A 20,644-nucleotide genomic window follows, 5' to 3' on the forward strand; every position below is an offset into this window, starting at 1 on the left:
ACATCTTGTTGCCATCAACTCTCTGCCTTACCCTCTTGAAGGATTGTGTTTAGAGTTTATATACTTGTATGATTGTACAGTATTATTGGATTTTATCTATTTTTTATGAGATGGTTTGTAATGGTTTTAATAGTCTGTAAACCGCTTTGATCTATGGAAAAGCGGTATACAAATAAAATTTATTATTATTATAACTTGTTTTGCTTAAAAGTGGACCAAACAAGCCTTAGAACAGCTGCTTTTGTGAGAACCAACAAAGCGGGACAACTTTTAAAATTTAAGATTAAAAATTACCTCCTCTCTGGCAACTCTCAAGGCAGAGTCCAAATCTTGCTGTTGATAAAGCAAACTGGAAGTATTTTCTCCTTCAGAGCTGCTTATCCGAGAATACAGTGCACTTTTAGAGATGGAAATATCAGTGGAAACTGCAGAGTCTCTCTGTTTATTAAAAAAACCGAAAAAAAGGTAAAAATGAAAAAATTGCCACAAGTATTTCAGTCAACCATCTTAAGATGAGCAGGGAAGGAAGTGGGCAAGGGAGAACAAACAAAGGAATGGTGCAGTTATGATGGATGGAAAGCAGTCATCTGTATCTACCTTTGATGATACCATACAGATGGCAGTATGAATGAATCTTAAAAAGCAGAAAATGTATAATACAGCTTAAAGAACTATGACTAAATAAAACACAGAAAGCAGAGAATCAGAGAGAACAGAAGTAACAGCAAAAGCAACCATGATTCAGGACTTGTTCCCTCGTTATTTTATTTTTTTAAAAGCATGCTTGTTTCTGACAAAGACCCAAGGAACAATCATCTGGTCTAACAGGGATTATATACAAAACCATAGAGATACTACTTGGAATCCTGATCTTTCTGCTTTAGCACTAAAATATTAGTACTGCATAGGCTCATTTTGCTCAGACTGACACAGCTAGAGAGAGAGGCTGTGGTTTATGTCTACTTGCCCAGATACTTGAGCCGACTTCTCACCAAAGTCTTCCCTACTCTTCACCAAAGATTCTAATTATTTATGCTTCCAAATTTGTAGAAAGCAGAGCAAACCCGACTCAGGACACAGTCTGGCACCTGCTGAACTCTTATTAACAGTACAGTGGTTTATTGACACTAGTAGTAGCTAACCAAAAATAACACGGCAATGAACAAACAGATGTAATAAAAACCATATCAAAAACATCCACATATGGAAATAGGTTAAGGCCACATGAAGAATTATCTCTGCTGTTCCATCCAACTACATACAGTCTTTTTACATTTTCCTGCTTCTCCAGATGAAAACATTGGCAAGGTTGTTAGCAGTGTAGGGAAGGGTGTTTTTAAGGTTGTGCTAAAGAAGGAGTGGGAAACTGCAAACAGGACAGAAGGAATTCTTCTTTCCTGTGCCCACCTGGCAGGCCACAGTAACACATTTCAATGTGTCAAAAGTGTCATGATGTCACTTCTAATTGCTATTATGGCCAATTTTCAATTGTTGATATTTTTGTCAGTTTTGGCAAGTTAGTGGAGCAAACTGTTGCCTTTTAAGGCAATTTTGGAACGGATTGCAGATTTTAAAAAAATGACAAAAAATCATCCTGAAAAAGTTTTCAAAAAGATTGCAGGTATCTGGGGGCTACAGTGGGTCCCGCAGGCTGCATTTAGAGGTCCCAAGGGACACATTTTGCCTGCCCCTGTGCTAAAGCATGCCTGGAATGTTGTAGAAGTCCAAAACAAGACACATCCAAAAGTAAGTACTGTCAGTCATACAAAACTATCAAAAGACCATCCAAGGAAGCTTGCTTCACTGCTCCTGATTTGAGATTATTTCACTTGAACTATCCACTTGCCTCATATTCTTCTGATAAAAATCCAGTGATCAAATACTGGGCTACACAGGGCAACAACATAAGCAAGATCTTTGTACTAAGAAGCTCATGCAACATAAACATGATAAACTGCTTTGATAAGAGCCACTGAGAGTAGTATGAAAGTTTCTGATTTCAGAATTATAAATGCATAGAATTGCCTACACCTTTCCAGAAAGAAAGAAAAAGCAAGGCCAAGCATGTAAGACACATTGTCAGCCTGTCTCTGATTTCTACATACACATGCACACTCTGACTAGTTGAAGAGTGACTGTCAACCACTTTATATTATCTCTGGCAAACCTAACTGAAACTTGCAACTTTCCTCCTGCCCATCTCATGTGTTAGAGCTTCTGAAAAGTGTGCAGGCCTCTAGGAGAGAGACTGGCACATGGAAGGAGAAAATATGGTGGCTCCCTAACATGTCTGGCTGTGCCACAGTTTCACAAAACCAGCATTTTAAGAGACGTCTGGGCACAGAGCTTGCCAGAATCTTCCATTGATAAGCTTCTTCCACTGACTACAAGACGTATTCAAAAATTGCTTATGTTACTATAACATTTATACTACATTATGGAAATCAAACTTACAATTAGATATACGTGGGTAGAGCAATCAAGCTGGTTTAGAACTACCAGAGATTATATAAAGAACCTTTGAATGAGGCAGATTATTTTAGATTATTTATTGTAATATTTCAACAAAAGCATAATTTGTTATCTATCTAGAGTCCTAGAGAATTCTAGTCTTGATCAACATCCCTCAGTACACTATCCTGAATAGGGGATAACAGTTTGATATGTGGTAACTTGCCATGCATAGAGCACATGCAAGTGCTTGGGTTGACATCCACTACTGCCTTAGTGGAAGTCCAGATGGAATTTTCCTCCCCTCATCACTACAGTCTTTTGTGCTGCTCATGATGAGATCTGCAGGGTTTCCTAGCCCTCCAGATCTATTCTTAGGAATGTACTATAGGGTCTTGTAGGATGGGAGTTCAGATGAAGGGGCTATAGGGTGGATCGTCCTCATTCCATAGTTCCATCAGATGACACCTCCATTTCCAGATCCTTATCTCAGTAAGTATTGTTCTAGGAAGAAGCTTTCACTCTTCTCCAATATACTGGTACAATTGTAATAAAATTCACTTTAATGTGTGGTGAGGGAATTCAGGTTACAAACTAACAAACACTCTGCTAAGTTCCTACATAATAAATTATCAACTGTCTTCACCCAAAGCCATTTAAACAACCACTATTATAGTTACATTTCTTCATTTCTATTTTGGTGCTAATCTTAGTATCACTAACAGTATGAGAAATCACAAGTCTAAGTAAAATTCCAAAGGGACGGTAACTATCACACAACACATCAAAAACTGCTGTTATAGACACAGCTTTATATAAAACTGATCACATCATGTAATGGGTAATTTACACTTCATGTCAAAAAAATAACTTCTGTGAGTTATACAGTTGTGTTAGATTAATACACAATAATTAAGGTTGATTATGAAGCACATAAGTAAACAAGTACCAGTCTAATGTTTGGCAAGGTCAGTTTGATAGTCTACCAACTACCAACTTCATTATTATCAGGCTTAGCTTCTTTTAGCCTTTTTGTAAACTGTACCATGGCAGGAGAAAGGTGGCATATAAAATACATGTTGTTGTTGTTGTTGTTGTTGTTGTGTGCCTCCACGTCATTTCTGACTTACAGCAACCCTAAAGTGAACCAGTCATGGGGTTTTCTCAGCAAGTTTCTTCAAAGGGGGTTTACTATCATACTCTGAGGCTCCGAGTGTGTGATTTTACTAAGGTCACCCAGTTGGTTTCTATGGCCAAGCCAGGATTCAAACCCTGGTCTCGAGAGTCCTAGACCAGTATTCAAACCACTACACCATGCTGGCTCCCATAAAATATATACATGCATATATACATGTATAATAGCAGAGACTTACAATTTGGGTTATTTTCTTTCCTTAAGATTGAAAGAATTCAAAATGCTTACTTTGGCTTTATTGGGGGAGCAGGGATGACACATTTCTAATGGCCATCTTTCTTGGCCCACAACTTGTGAAATCCATTGATTAAGCAGATCTGGTGACAGCACTATGTATGTCAGGAGTGCAAAATGTAACCAAAAACCTATTAAACCAGTAACTACTATATTGTTCCTTGGAACTAACTACCACCCTCATTCATATGATCTGCCAATAAGAGAGTTTGAGGATTTTGTTTGGTATCATTTACAAATGAACCACCTTATTACAAACCATCCAAGCCAGTCAGGTGGCTTCCGTATCAGTGGTATAGCAAATCCACTCTGAGTTTTATTCCAGACATTAGAGGAACAAGTCAACATGCTGGAGGTAACCTAACAAACATCATCAGCATCTGGATAACTCCTTTAAAATCAAGAACAAATGTCAGAACAGATTCCCCATGCCACTGACAATTCAGGAAACTGAATTGGTCCAGTGTTTTCCTAGAAAAACATTATATTATGTGGCCAAAATAAATTGACATGCTTAACTCTAATTGCTAGTTCCAAACAGAACAGTCTGATTGAACTGATACCTGAATGGTATTAGCACTTTTGTATATCCCACTGATTCAATGAGTCTACTCTAGTAAGGATTAGTCATTAGATTTAAGCAACAATAATATTACCACTCAAGATTAGCACACTCAGGGTTTCAGCTTCATCCTGAATGTCAGGCTTGCAATTTAATTTAGGAAGAACAGTGGAAATGATAACAGGAGTTTTTATTTTTGGATGAAATAAACCAAGACACATAGGTGAATTATATTCAGAAGTACTCTATCAAGATGGATTAAAGCTGCTATATAGTCTCCAGCAGATCCTATTATAACTAATCGGCACTTATTCCTTAGCTACTGTAAATCACTGTGTCTTCCTGAAGATTTACCTATTGTTTGTTTAATTGACCTTGGCAATTGCTTCTCAGAGTGGAAAGTTAATGAGGGAACAGTGTACTTTCCAACCTGAGATGACACCAGGAGAACATACCAGGCTTTGATGAAATGTAAGGATTGCCCTTATGCCAAATTTTCTGTATTGTCCATCAGAATCAGAAAAACCTAATCTCTTGAATGCTAATGGGTTCATTCACACTTAGGGCTAAATTGAGTTCTTAGCTGGATTGTACTGAATTGATGATGCGATTAGGAATCAAAGCAAGGGTCACACTATGTTTGCAACTATCGAATTTCTCCGTGTTCCCATTGTAGTTCACATTAGAGTGGTGACGGGACCAGGAGGAAGGAGCAAGTGGCCAGATGGTGGGCAGAGGGGTGGGACATATTCAAAGGTGCTTCCCACCCACATTTTCATGTCAGTGCAGGCAGCGGTTCTGTGATTTTTCCCCCCTGGGGACTCAAAGTACCCCCTTTGAATCCTTGTGCAGCTGTTTTGTTCTAAGGCCAGTCTGTTGGTGCCCCTTTCCACTTTGCCCCAATGTCAGGACAGTCCATGGAGGGTGGGCAGGGTGCGGGCATGGTGGTATGTGGGTTTTTTGTGTTTTTTTGTAAAACTAAAGTAGGTGCGCAGAGTCACATTTGTGTGGAAACAGGGGACATGGAAATCTGACTGACACACATTTGTCTGTGGGAGACATCGCGGGAGGTGTGCCCTGGCAAGAAATAGCTCTGTGGGTGCCCTCATATGAATTGTTTCATGCCTCCATAGGTGTCCATGATTTAACTATGCCATGCCACTTTTAAAAAAATCTCCAGCCAGCGCCAAGAGAGGACAAGAATTTTGGGGAGGGTAACTTCAAGACCTCTGCCCACTCTGTGCCCACCTTCAGAAGCCCTGGTGGTGCAGTGGTTAAATGCCTGTACTGCAGCCACTCACTCACAAACCATCAGGTTAAGAGTTCAGTACCAGTCAGGGCTCAAGCTCGACTCAGGCTTGCATCCATCCGAGGTCACTATAATGAGTACCCAGCTTGTTGGGGGCAATTAGTTTACAGTTGTAAATTGCTTAGACACTGCTTAGGCAGTATGAAGCAGTATATAAATGAAGCTGCTATTGCTACTGCTATTGCTCTGTCTTTTGGACCCCCCTCCTGGGTGACCAAATGTGATTGTTCATATTTGTGCCAAACTGCATCTTTTCAAGAGATCCTTATCAAATTGATCTGGGTCAAAAGGGCTTGTGCCAGTTCAACCTATTCACCCTGGACACAGTCAGGGCCAAAATCAGTTCCAGTCTAAATGACGTACATTTGAACCAGTTTGCAGACCGGTTTAAATCATAATGTGAATGAGTCCAATAATAGTTTTGTGCAATTAGAATACGTGTATTTTACAAGCAACTCAAGCCTCTGTCCAATGTCTTGCTGTTCCACTTAGGAAAAAAATCTCTGCACCCTCTGTACAATTTATTGATTAAACAATTTAAATATGTTATAAAAAATATTTACGTAGCTTAAAACATTCACTGTATGTAAACTAATGTTCTTTATTATTAGATCTGATATTGAACAACATTATATGAATAAATTTGAATTCCAATCTTTAATTAGTAGATTATTAAAGATTGCACTTCATGAACCAACTGGAAGCTTGTTTCAAAAAGGTATGCATGCTCAAATTTTTGTGCACATGTAAATCTAATTAAATGAGTGTAAAACAGATTATTAATCAATTGAAATTGCTTATTTTTTCAGCTGTAAATACATTTACAGCCCAAAACCCCCACAAAAACACATTTCATTGTAGGCATTTTTCTAATGGTAGATACTTAAATATGTGAAGCAACAGCATATTCCAAAACTGTGGCTTACATTCTGCATCTTACATCGGAAAAACAATATTAGTGCAATCTAAGTGGAAATTTCTTTTTAAAAGATCTAATTAAAATACAACCTTTTTAACATGAATTATGGGACAACCACCATCATGTTTTATGCAATCAAACTTCAGATATACAGGAATGCTGAATCACATCGATAGATATAGATAAATATCCAAATAGGAGATGTCCTTTCTAGCCTACTAACTGGAAAGATTCTGCCATAATCTGGTATTTTGTTCTTTTTTAAAAAAAACAACATAGTCCTGTCATTTTGCAAAATCATCCCCATCTGTGGTAATTTTCTTTTTCTTTTTGTTTAATACCACTGAATGCACCAACAAAATGATACTCTTCAAGAAAAATGTGGGAAAGACACACTCTCTCCCTCTGTGCCTATTAGTGTGTGTGTATGTGAATTATGTAGCTGATCTAAATGACTGCTTATCAGTTCCTCTGCTGCCACCTTTCTTCCATGGAGAATACAACATTGTCAATGTTTTCTGAGTTCAACAGCATGAAGGTAAAACGACCCATATTATCACCTTTTAACTCCCTTAAAACTGTCCTTTCTTGAATCATCTACTTCTGTTTCTATCTCACCAACTTGGATTTTAACATGTGTCCCCATGAAAGTGAACAGACACGTTTATCAGCCTCTTTACATAAAGAGGATCAGTTCTCTTGCACATGTAGTTCCCTAACTAACAACAATTTTAAAAATCTGTCCATTGCAGTTGATAAAACAGGTGGAAACAGCCCCATTATAAAGCAATGGAAAATCTCCTATTGGCTAGAAGGAGGGGGATTATATTCATTGTGTTTCTTCATTTAGCAACTGGATTTCAGACTATCTAATGAGGGCAAACTGTTCACAAAGGCGGGTTACAGACCGCCATTTAGGACGCACTCCACGCGTCCTAGGGTTAGGAAGGGTTGCCCCTTCCTAATCGGCCCTGTTCCCAACACGCGCGGAGCGCGTCCTAAATGGCAGCGCCCATTCACATGGGCGCTGCCATATTTACGTCTTGGACGCACAGCATCCAGACGTGGCGCACCGGACGTGACGCTGCGAGTGTGCGCTTCGCAGCGCCACTTCTGGGGGCCAAAAGGAGCACCATTTCGGCGCTCCTTTTTCGCTGCGGCCGGAAGTCTCATGGTCTGGTCGCTGGGGCTTCCTGCTGCAGCTAATGGCGGCGGCGGCAGACCGCCCGCTTTAAGGCGGTCTGTAATGCACCAAAAAAAGAAAAAGAAAGTAGATTTTGCTTTTCTGAATTAACTTGCTCTCAAACAAAAGTAGATGTCTAGTCAAAGCTGCTCAGAATGCCATTATGGTGCTGTGATGTAAATGTTTTTAAAGACCATAAAAATCACCATCAGCTCAGATGGCGCATCTATCTTAAATACAGAAAAATAAGTTCCAGAAGTACATCCTCGTAGCATTTGCTCAGTTTGGAAATGAATGTTGCTTTTGTTTCAAAACACCGTACTATAACCAGTTGTACTTTATAGTTATCAGCATTAGAAAAGAAACAAAACCAAACCCCAAGGCACAACCCCCCTTTCAAGTAAAACCCCATGAGCTGTGACCTTTGCATTAACACCACCACAAGGGACCCTCTAGAGCAGCTGCACACATCAAAGCACTACTTAAGAACCAACATTTCACTCTAGTTTAGACCACATGCATCACAGACACAACTTCACACCAACACGGCAATAGCCAGCATGCTGTAGGCGTATCAGGAAGGAAATACTTTAGATCTTAAAAGAAGAAAGTGTATTTGTATAGTAAGGGTTCAGTCAGTTTCCTCTCCAAATTGTTTTATCCTTATCTGTTAGATGCTTGAGATGTGGGTTGATTGAACATCTAAGCTTGGAATATATACAGTGAAACTGGTTTAGATATCACATTTATAATCGTTCCTGAAAGGGCAAAATGTTCATCTTTGCAGAACTAGTAACACATTATAGCTAGAGCCTGGAGTGTTACTATTAAATAAGGGAATCAATTCCTTTATTTTACAACTCACTTTAGTCCCCAAAAGAATGAATACTTAAAACAACCATTTCATACAGCAAAAGCAAGGTGTTTCATTGCTCATTACATTTCCCATTTCATTTACTGTTTTGGGAAAGACAGGGGAGAGTGTTCTTGCTCACCTTAAATAGTTAGGATATGTATAACACCCCCCTCCAAGATATGATAAACAAGCATTACTTGCTGTGGGCAAGCACCACAGTTGATTATACATTAAAATATAATCCATGCGTTCATTAGCTAGAATAACAATTTACTACACTTCCAAGTCCTGTCTTTAACTAACTGATGACTAATATTTAGAGTTTCCTGCATTCACTGTCTACACAGCTTACACATAAAATTCTGATTTGATAAACTAGGCCACATGTTGTCCTCAGGGTTCAGTCTGATTGTAGATATTCTGCCTATGACACCATAGCTACTCATCCCACAGTAACCCAATGAGTTGAATCCTGAGTTTTCTCCACCATCTGGAAGGGTATCTATGGGAGATCTGCACAGGATGCTCTGAACTGCTAAAATGGGATATGTATATGAACTTTGCTGATTTTCCTTTCCTCTTGCAGTCCATAGTGCCACTTTCCACACTTTCTCGAGGGTCCCACATCCCACAAAAGATAATTATTTGAGAGATGCAGGGAGAGGGTGAATTTGTAAAGATCAATCCCTCTCTTGGTGCAGATTTCTGGGAGAAGCAAGGGACTGCTGTGGACAGAAACATTTACAAATACTGCTGCTTTCTCTTTTCTACCAACAGAAAGGCTCCACTGGATCAGAGAAACTTTCCACTGCTTGGATTCTGCATCCAAGCCAATGAATTCTTAAATTAAAATTTAACCCGAAGTGTCATCTGTCATAAATACAGGCTTGTGTTAGGTTCCCAGCTAACACTAACACAAATTTTGACCAAATTTTAGACTCTCCTTAACTTACATATTGTACCATTAGGAATAGTCAAAGAGAAATTACTATCTTAATTTTAAAAAATCAGAACTGCACTGAAATATTATACTAGTGAAAGGACTGAGCAATCCATTAATTTGTGAAAAGCAAAGCAGTGCTGTACAATTCATTGACAGCCAAAGTTGCACCTTTGACCAAAAACATGTGATAGTAATTTCTGAAATATATCTGCAAGTGGAGATGACAGCATTTGAGAGTATAAGTAGATCCCTGGCATGCTCACCCAAGTTCTAAATATAAAGGTGCCAAAAACATCAAGCATCACCACTCAGAGAAACATTGGTTAACTTGCTGTTAAAGAGAAAAGCAGTATTTGGATTCCTTAAGCTGTGATCAATCACACACAAACTACAGGCATATAAGAGATACCTCAGTATCTAAGGAGCTGAAAGAAGACAGGGTAATTTGTCTGGCTAGCTTCAGGGCTTCTATCCTCATTGCAGCAAACTCTAACTCCTCCTGTCAGTGGGATGGTTGGTGATTGCGAGCGATGCACAAGGAAAACTCATTAAAAACATGGTGTTAAAATGAATACCTACATTCACAGAATGAATGCCATACATCAATCCATTATGACCACTATTTTAGGACAACATACTCTTATGTTCATTCAGCATTCCTTGGAGGATTAAGGGGCAAACTACATGCAGCCTGCATCTATACCTCCACTTTTTCTTTGATTAGAGATCTTAGGTTGGGTGGTGGATTTCTTTTGAGTATTATCCTTACCATTCCAACTCACAACTTGCTGAATTTCCCCCTCTCACACACTGCTGGGAGCATTAGGGAAAAAACTACCACTAGTGTCGATGGGATTTCCCCTCCCTTTATGTTTGATGCAGTGTGCCGGGTAATGGAAGGAATTTGGAGGAGCTGCAGCGGAGGAGATAAGAAATAAACCTTTCTCCTGTTTGGACCATTATTACTTAAAGAAAGTAAGCCAAGCCAATATTAACTATTAAGATTAGCATATGAACCAGTTATTTTTCATAATAGGGAGGCAAGGAAAAATACTCAGTTGTGTTTGTTTTAAAAAAGAAGCATTTGAAATTGTACAAATCCTCCCTCCCCCAGAAGTAAGACAAGAGTGAAATCATTTATTGTTTTTAACTGTATTTAATTATTTTCTCATTAATTGGATGTTATTTTTATTTTATTAGTTATTTCTAATTCAGCTATACCTCGTTGCAAAGGGAAAATAAGCATTGTGCCAATGGGGAAAAATCAACTTAAAGCAACTATTTAAGTCCATCCAATCCAGTGCTTTACTAGAAAGTATTGGCTTGAACTTTAATTGAACCAGTTGTGCAATACAATGTTTTACATGTTCACTCAGAAGATTAATTCCAACCGTGTGCCCTAAGAACTTCCCTCACTAAAGAATAGTTGCCATTGTAATTAGGATCAGTTTCCACAGAATGGTCACAATGCACATAATTTTTTTCTTGTGTATATTCTCCCCATTGCTGTGTGGAGAAAGTCACACCCAGCATATACAAACTATATGCATGATGGATGGAGATATCATATGGGTTCTGGTGCAGCATAAACAGGTATCCATGTATACATCTGATTCACATGCTGGGTTTGAAAAGACATGTGCATGTACGTGTGTGTGTGTGTGTGTGAGAGAGAGAGAGAGAGAGAGAGAGAGAAACTGTGAGAAAGATTTACTAAAACTGTGAGAATTAGCCTTAAGAGAATCAGGGAACAGACTAATTTATTGAATACAAACATGGCTTCAATTTTGTATTTATTAAAATACAAAAATTGTATTTATTAAATACAAATATTCATGGTAGAGTTTGGGATGGGAGCAGTGTTTTGTTACATGAAGCCTGTCCCTTCTAGCAATACTGGTGTGCACAAACACTGAGCCAAAAAAAACACCAACAGACTCTTCCATTACAAACCTGAAGTTTCTGAGCAAATATTGGGGGATTCTTTTCTGCTAAGTCAGGCTCTAGATAATGAAGCTGATCACACACTGAAGGTGGATGAGATATCCTATTGAGAAGAGCATCAGCAGAAACAAAGGGGTCCTCAGGTGTGTTCTGAAGAGCAAGGAGGATACAGAACAAGTAACAAAATTTGGCAGAATGGCCCATGGTTAAAACCACTCATCAGCCCCTGTAAATATATGTTCAATGCCTACAGTAGCACCAATTTAAGCTGCAGTAAACTATGTTTTCTTGACAAGGAAAAAAAAAGGAGCAATTAGGAAGATGAAGGTGTGCTATATTCAGTCTATTTAGACTTTAACATGAAAAAAGTTAAAATATCTTAACTGAAAGAGATTGAAAAGACTACTGTTTTATACTCATAGACCATAATATGATTTTAATTAAAACCTTTAAACCAGGAATCGGAATCATGCAGTCCTCCAGATGTTGTTGGACTATAGTTAGCCTTAACCAACTAGCCAAGGACCAGGAATGCCAGGAACTACATTCAAAATATTTGTGGAGGGCTTCATGATTCCTACTCCACTTTAAACTGATGCACTACTTTCATTTACATGGCAGTGACTCTAAGCTCATTAGGTGAGAAACAGACCTCCTTTGCATTGCCGTCTGGGTGGCTTCAGAGCATGGCGTTTTGATGGCATGCTCTGAAGCCGCCCGAAGCCGGCTTCATGCTGCCCAATGCCCACACACGGGCCAGCTACAGCGCCTGGTGTGCGGCATTTAGACACTGAAGGATGCCATAAAGCTGTGGAAGAGCAGGGAAAGCTGGCTTTTTGCCAGTGCAAAAAGGAGTGACAATTTGCTGCCTTCTTTTTGCATTGACAAAAGGGCAGATTGGGGCCAGGCAGTGGGTTGCCACAACCCCAGCTGGCTTGCTCAGCTGCCCCCTACGGCGGTCTGCTTCACAAGTCAGTTACCCAAAGCGGAGCATTCTCAAAGAGGGACTACTATGTCAATGTTTGTTGAAGGGGTTCCTAAAGTCATAGACTCCAGATCTTTTTGTTTTTGACTTGTCAGAGGGCTGTATTGATGACTCTTGGTTTACAACAGAGACGTGAAGCTGGATGTTTGTAATTCATATTCCAGAGGCAACTGAGTTCCGTTTTCTTCCAGGCTCGATCTGCAGTAAGAACAGAGAGGTGTACTCAAGGGACCTTTGATACTAATGGACTTTTATCCTACTTTGGTACATTGACTGTCAAAAGCTGTACTGCCTACACATTGGCATATACCTGGCAAACATCAGATTCTAATCTTTAAGAACTTGATAAACAGTGATCAATTAAACCATTCTTTCTAATCATGAACTGATCATGTGTTTGTCTGCTGTCTTATAATGAACCATTGTAAACGTGAACTTATAATATTGTGTGTTGTTATTGCTTTAAAAATAATTTAAAAAACCCTTCTGGACAACGATGTCTACTGTCGGGTTGTTTGGTCCCATAACGTTTGAACAGGAAATGATACAGATCAAAGAATGATATTACTTTCAAAAAACCAAAACCAGTAAGCACCAGGGAGACAGAATTGTAGCTTTGGAATTCTCTCTTGATCTGAATCAGAAGGTTTGCATTCCGAATCACACTGCTGTATGCATTTTATGAGGTAGATGGGAGCTAACAGACTGAAGTTGAACCCTGACAAGAAAAGCTTTGTCTTCCCTTTGAAAGAACAGGCATGGTGCTTGCAAGTGATCGTGGAGCAGTCTCTGATGGAAGCCTCAGTGCCAGACACTCAATACCATCCAAAGTGCACTGACTATGTCCATTCCTAGATATGGATAGCCTGCTACTATGATGTCAGGCACTGAAAACCTTGTGATTATGCATCTCTTCCTTGAGCCTGTTTAAAACTGCTGCTGGTTCAGAATGCGGTATCAGGATGCGCGTGGAATACCAAGTTATGCATATGTTATATTTGTACTGAAATAACTGCTCTGTGTGTCTATTGTTACCAAGCCATGTTTAATTTTTTTGGGGGGGGGTGTATTTGTTATTGTAGCAATATTGGAACGCCTGAGAGAGTTGGGAATTGCTGGCTCTGCCTTGCATTGGCTACGTTCCTACCTCTCGGCAGATTCCAGATGGTGAGCTGGGGACATCGGGCGTCCCTCAGGACGCCATTCTGTTCCCCATGCTGTTAACATTTAGATGAAGCCGCTGGGTGAGATCATCTGGAGATATGGGGCTGCGTGTTTCAGTATGCTGATGACACCAATTTATTTCTCTATGTCTTGGGCTGCTCAGTGACCAAGGAGGCACTCCCCTGAATGACTGCCTGAAGTCGGTAATGGATTGGATGAGGGAAAATAAGTTAAGCTGAATCAAATAAAACGGAGGTACTCGTGATAGGTAACCCAAATCCGGGTATGGAATAAGTTCACCAGTTCTAGATGGGGTTACACTTCCCTGAAAGACTGCGTTCGCGTTGAGGTGCTCCTGGATTCGTCCGTCAGCTGACTTCTTAGATTGATGCGACAGCCAGGAGTGCCTGTTATCAGCTTCGGCTGATATGCCAGTTGCGCCCCTACCTGGAGCAGCGGGACCTAGAAACGGTTGTACATGCGCTAGTAACCTCTCGCCTTGATTTCTGCAAGCGCTTCTACATGGGGCAACCTTTGTGCCACGTTGGAACTCCAATTGATTCAAAACATGGCAGCCAGATGGTTGCTGGAAAATCCAAGTTCGACCATATTACACCATTTTAAAATCACTACATGGGCTGCCTATTAGCTTCCAGGCACAGTACAAGGTGTTGGTTTACACCTCTAAAGCCTTCATGGCCTGGTCCATACAATCCTTCCTGAACACTCCGATCCTCCGGAAAAACCCTTACGTCTAGAAAGACCAGACTGGCAGTGACCAGAGGTCCTTCCTGCCACTGCTCCAAAACCTGGATGAACCTGCCAGAAGAGATTCACCGATTATCCTCACTCGAGGCTTTTAAAAAGGTGACAAAAACCTTTCTCTTCTGGCAAGCCTTCCCCGATGATAATGTCCAGAACAAATGAACCCTCTTTTATTATTTTTCTTCTTACTTGTGGTGTTTTTACTTGATGTATTTTTATGTATTTTTTAAACATTTTTTTTACTGTTTAATTTTATAGTTGGGAGGGAGGTTGGGTTGGGGTTTTGTGGGGCTTGTTGTTTTTATGTTTGTATATTGTATTTTCTTTGTTGTTACCTGCCGATCCTCAGTCGGAAGAGGCGGAATATAAATTTGTGTTGTTGTTGTTGTTGTTGTTGTGTTGTGTCCATTCAAGTCATTTCCAACATGGCAATTAAGTAACCTTCCAGGATTTTCTGGCAGAATTTGTTTACAGGGATTTTGCCCTTGTGTTCCTCTGAGGCTTACCATTCTGGCCTCACAGTCAAAGCTTTTTTGGCATCATTAGACTAAATCAGAAGCAAGTGCCATGCAATGTTTACAAAGTATCTCATGGGGGCATAAACGGCTATACTCAAAAATTATATACTGTCATTCATTGTGCTCTTGGTTCCCTCCGTGGTGAAATGAACTTTGCTTGTTAACTTTTCAATACCATTTATAAAAATGCCAGAGAATTGACTACATAGGTGCATGATTGTGCTTATAAAGATTATTTTATATTTTATACTCTGGCTTCTCTCTTCAGATCGTATCAATCTTTGCCTTTAAAAAGATTACGTTTACAGCCTCAAATGTAGTAGAAGGGGAGGGGGCAGTAGAATGAAAAGAACTCCTTTTCTAATTGTGATGCACAATTCTTAAAAAATATTTTTTTTTAAAAAAAGAAGTAATAAAATACCCAGACCAGGTGTTGTGGAATCAGATAATCGAACTGGAGGAGACTTGACTGGACTCCCCTGCTGTGCATCAAACATAAGGTACAAAGACTGTTTGTCGAGCATCATCATCTTGCTGTCAAAAGAAAAGAAGATAAAGATATTGTGCATCCCTGCGGGAACAAAAAAACCCTCCATTCCACCACCCCCCCCAAAAAAAGGAATAAATGATTTATCTGAATATGGGAGGAAAGTATATGAAAACATGCATCACATATTGAGTCTTCAATTTAAACAAACCACTTATTGTGCCCACAGTGTTCATATCATACATCATTTCAGCGTTCAAAGAAATTAATAGAAATCCACAAATGGAAACTACAGGAAGGGAGGAGCCTATTTTCTCCATATTTCTATTTCATACGTTGCATATTCCAGCTCGAATACATAGGAAAATGTGCTCAGTGCATTAGAAGAATATCTTCCAAACAATACATAGGCCCAGAGCATTGTAGCTGAGGCTTCTTAATGAACCCCCCAAATCAAAGTTCAGACAGCGCATACCATGAGGATGTCCCTTTGGTGTAGTGCAAATGGCACGGCACCAAACGGGCATGATCAAGCGGCCTGGCAGCGGCTTGGACACCACTTCCCAAGCACAAAAAGGAGCTGGAAAAACTGGCTCCTTTTTGTGCTCTGCAGAGGCCAGATGAATGCCATGGTGCATTTGCCGTGGCACAAGATCCGGGCAGAAAGGGGCATTTGTACAGGGCCTTAATCTTTATCATATCAGATGAAACATTTCCTGAAATCTTAGATGTTAACACAGCTGTCACTAAATCATTAAAGATCTGAGGACAAATATCTTCCAGAAAACTTCAGAGATAATCAACATCATCATCACATCATCATCATCATTATTATTATTATTATTATTTTATTAACCTTTATTTATAAAGTGCTGGAAATTTACACAGCGCTGTACATACAATCTTTTTAATTGGACGGTTCCCTGCCCTCAGGCTACAATCTAAAAAGACACGACACAAAGGGAGTGGTGGTGGGAAGGGCCTCTCTAGTAGGATAATACTATAAAATACATAGCAATACAGGAAATGATTCATAAAACAGAAAACAAACGAAAATCAAATGGCAAGTGACAATTATGCATGCTTGGAACGCTGCCCTGAACAGGATGGTCTTCCACTACCCGTTTTGAAGCTGGTTAAAAAAGTGATGGCTCTTGCTCACGGGGGAAGAAGGTTCCAGAGTGAGGGCAGTGAGTGAAAAGGGGCGAATCCTAGATGGGGCAGAGGAAATCCTGGGCTGACAGCAGACCTTGACTACAAAAATGGAGAACATAACATCCAGAAGTGGGCAAAATGTTTTCCATGGGTGTCAACCAATTAAATCATTCCAAATATAAAGCACTTCCCGGATAGTAAAAATAAAATAATGCAAAAATAAATAAATAAAATAAAAATGAAGCAGATACTATTCCAAAAACAACTTAAAAATTTAAAAATGACAATGGGACTTTGAAGTAAATTTTACGGGTTGATCAGCCTTTAAAAAACAAACACTTTATTGAAGCTTCTCTAAATTGCCTTGGGCCGAAAGAGAGAGCAAATGACACAGCTTCAGGCTGGGTTGGGGGCATGTCGTATACATGACATACTCCGAATGTAGCCTGAAGCTGCGCTGGGGCCACAACCAACAAAAAAGAACCGGGCCAAAAAGGAGCCAATATAATCCATTCCTGCTGGTGGCCCATTTTTGGACATGGTGGAAGCCTAGACTAGAACGTGCCTGTGCGTGTCTGCACTGTCCCAGTGCAATTGTGCTGTGAGTGGCCTTGCACTGTTCTTTGGCCTGTCTGCATGACCCTTTGTTGTTGTGTTGTACTGTAGGCAGCAGATACTGCAATTCATTTGCTTTATCCCATACAATGTGTAGCTGATCAAATCTGAGTTAAGGACTGAGAGTTATTTAACTTCCAGTTGATTCCCAACACAGGGTAGAAATTCCCAGATTAGAACAAAAGGAATAGTGCATCCCAGAATGACCTTTTGTCTTGGAGCCTCTACATTAAAAAACTGAATAGCAGGATAAGAAATCCAATGAATATCAAAGAAACTGATTTAAGCACCACATTCCTATTCCTTTCCTGACCGTTGGCACTTCCCTTATCTTGCCAAACGAATTTTGGGGAACAGGACAATGTTCAAAGCAGAAATAAGAGTGGCACAGATGACTGTTTCAGAAAATAGCCTTTAATTACTCTGAAATTTCCCAAGGCACCACGAAGAGGACTCCAGAGGGAAAGTGTGAGTATATTTAAATGATCTCAATAGAGGAAACATTACTGGTTATAATTAATAGTTAATCTAAACCACATGTTATCCAGTAGACCTAAGGGGCAGGTAGATTAGTATTTATAGCCACTTTGGGTGCCAGTCAAAGATAAGTTCAGATAGTGTGTTAAATAATTATAATAATGTGCTGCTGACTGAATATCCTTTGAGAACAACTTTTGATCTAATTGGGTTTTTTTAAAATGTACTCCAAATTACATCTTGCATCCAATAAGAAATTCACCCTACCATAATTTTAGTGTATTACACTGAGATAATTTTTCAAGGTGTTCAAGGCAACATTTACGGACCTCTTTCACACACCTTGGCAGTTTATATTCAGGACCACTTTTTCAAATATATAAGTCCCCCCAAAAAGTGAGTGGCCTAAGATCACTGAAGATCACCAAAGTAACTTGAGAGATGAACAAGGACTTGAATTCAGATCAGCCTTGTCCCTTTCCTAACACTCTTATACCACTACAAAATACTTGCATTCCTTGAAGACTACATGCTTATGCCATTAAAGATTAGATTATCTTTCTTTCACATGGTTACCCTTCATATGGAAACCCTTCTTGGAGAGGACAACAAAGTTTAATCCCTTTTATGAGGCTAGTTAGAACTGATCTTTCAGAAGATATTTAGGGCTTAGAGATGTGAATAAAATTAATTTTAATTGTGACTCTTAATGCTGCTTTATGCTAATTGCTGTAAATGACCTTCTTTACTTTTATTGTTCATTCCTAGTAGAGTGAGTTGCTCTTCAGGCTATCAGGAACTAAACAGTAGGGTAGAAACAGAACAACAAAAATAAATAATGACAAAATGTAGACATTTGATAAACAAGTTGAATGCTATCATAAAGAAGAAAGCTGTCCTGTTCCCAGAAAAAGAAGCTGTGTGGATCAGAGTAGAACCTGTAGAGATAGTATGCTTACAGTATCTATCTAAAAGATGTGCAACTCATTTGGCAAGGTTTTGTTTAATAGGGTGGATCCAGCCTTCCCAAATACCCATTATCAGACAGAAAAGAATAACCTTATGTTACACTGTCTGTTGAATTTTCTGTAAGATCATGTCTAATTTTATAGAAAGAAATGGCCATTGAAACTGACTTCACTTCATTGTTAAAGTTTTATTTGTCTTAGGCAAAAACTTGTCTGTTGCCTCCTCCTGCATGACAAAATTGCCCCCAAACTCTGTAAGGGGTGTGGCAAACATTTTTAACAAAAATATGTTTAGAATTTATTTTTTAAGTGGGCAGATGATGGTGTGGAGCTGTATCTGTCCAAGCTCTTGGGGGGGGTAGCCCCCCATCAGGTAACCACCCTGCTATAAAACCATGGGTTGCTTTATTTATAAAATACAAATGCAAACATTAGTTGTATACATACTACTTCCCCAGTAAAACCAACAACAACAACGAAGAAGAAGAAATATTGAATGTTACCTTCTGTTCTCATTCACATTGCAAATAAGCTGACATTTATATTTCACTCTTAATTGTGGGCATACAGGATAAAAACACAGAGTGTGTGTGCATCCAAAAGTAAAAGAAGTTCCACTATATATTACAAGAGAGTCTCTTTAGATCAGGGATGGTTCACTCATGACCCTAGGAATCTGCCAACTCTACAGCTTTTTATTTGTGCTCCCCCCCTCCAGTTCTCTGGACCACTGTTTATCTGGCCAGAATACTGAGATAATTATGCCTGAAATCTTTTTCATCTTTTAAACATGATACAGTAGCTCTTGCATTATTTAGCATTAAGATTATTTGCTTTTCAAAACCAGTAACTTCTAGCCATTTCTAGTTCTGTTTTGTTTTGATTTTGGGGTGGGGATTTGGAAAGTCTGCATACTGCCTCAGAAGGCCCCAGGAGCAAAACAATTGCTCACCCTTGCCCTAGGGCAACATGTGGCCCTCTGTCTGGGGCTTTTCTACACCACACAATTATAACACTATGATTCTACTTTAACTGCATGGCACTCTCCTATGGAATCCTGGTAAAAATGTTGTCCAAGACCAGGGTGGGTGGATGACCATAGAATGGTGGAGAGACTTTTGGAAAGTGGTGTGGGCAGGCTGGGAACCAGAAAGGAGATATGTTAACAGGCTAAGAGCATCCAGTGTTTTAATACTTGTAGTTGGACTAGAGTTTACAAATATACCTTAATTCTGCTTTTTCTCTTTTCAGTCTTCCTATTTATTCAAGGTTCAAAGATGACAGTCATGAGGTCAGAGATGGAATGCTACACTTCTTTTGCACAGTTAGTTTCAAAGGTGCTGTTAGATTTCTTTGCATAACTGTATAGTGTGAAAGAGCTCCATATCTCCTGTGGCCCTTATCCTAACTTCCAATACTCTTTACAAGTTACAAGGAGCCCTGGTGGTGCAGTGGTTAAATGCCTGTACTGCAGCCACTCACTCAAAACCACAAGGTTGCACGTTCCAAGACCAGCAAAAGGGCTCAAGCTTGACTCAGGCCTGCATCCTTCCGAGGTCGCTAAAATGAGTACCCAGATTGTTGGGGGCAAATTAGCTTACAGCTGTAAACCTTAGACACTGCTTAGGCAATATGAAGCGGTATACAAATGAAGCTTGTTTTTTGTTTTTACCAGCCCATGTCTGGAAAATTATCTGCTTCTCTCCCACCAGCCCACTAGATGAGGGAAAGCAATTGAAACAGAACAAGACAGGACAGTGAAAGAGAAAACAAGGGGAAAGGGAGTGAAAGAACCAGATTCACTTACTTTTGTCTCTGGTCCTATCTATCACTGGCTTGCGGCTCCTGTTAGATTATCCATGAGGAAATCTAGCCCTCAACAGAAAGAAGATTCTCCCACAAGATTCAGATTTT

At 39.6% G+C, this 20,644-nt stretch overlaps 2 protein-coding genes across 5 annotated transcripts in view; both read right to left on the reverse strand.

Moving 5' to 3' along the window:
* The window catches only part of TACC2 (transforming acidic coiled-coil containing protein 2), a 31,625-nt gene extending 18,927 nt beyond the window's left edge, over positions 1 to 12,698 (reverse strand). For 2 of the 4 annotated variants that reach the window (XM_042456656.1, XM_042456655.1), the window contains exons 1-4: positions 12,608 to 12,698; positions 11,606 to 11,746; positions 10,062 to 10,151; positions 295 to 438 (exon numbers count right to left, since the gene is read on the reverse strand). In XM_042456656.1, coding sequence (XP_042312590.1) covers positions 295 to 438; positions 10,062 to 10,151; positions 11,606 to 11,746; positions 12,608 to 12,643 — 411 coding nt within the window. In that variant the 5' untranslated portion in view covers positions 12,644 to 12,698. The remainder of the gene's footprint in view (positions 1 to 294; positions 439 to 10,061; positions 10,152 to 11,605; positions 11,747 to 12,607) is intronic. The other 2 variants (XM_042456657.1, XM_042456658.1) reach the window with 2 other exon arrangements.
* A 2,848-nt stretch (positions 12,699 to 15,546) lies between these two features.
* Positions 15,547 to 20,644, reverse strand: part of LOC121924996 — a 174,686-nt gene continuing 169,588 nt past the window's right edge. Inside the window, exon 11 of the mRNA XM_042456654.1 lies at positions 15,547 to 15,562. Within this exon, the coding sequence (XP_042312588.1) occupies positions 15,555 to 15,562 (8 nt within the window). The 3' untranslated portion in view covers positions 15,547 to 15,554. The remainder of the gene's footprint in view (positions 15,563 to 20,644) is intronic.

This window comes from Sceloporus undulatus, chromosome 3 (assembly GCF_019175285.1).
Source record: "Sceloporus undulatus isolate JIND9_A2432 ecotype Alabama chromosome 3, SceUnd_v1.1, whole genome shotgun sequence".
In the NCBI taxonomy this organism is placed as follows: domain Eukaryota; kingdom Metazoa; phylum Chordata; class Lepidosauria; order Squamata; family Phrynosomatidae; genus Sceloporus; species Sceloporus undulatus.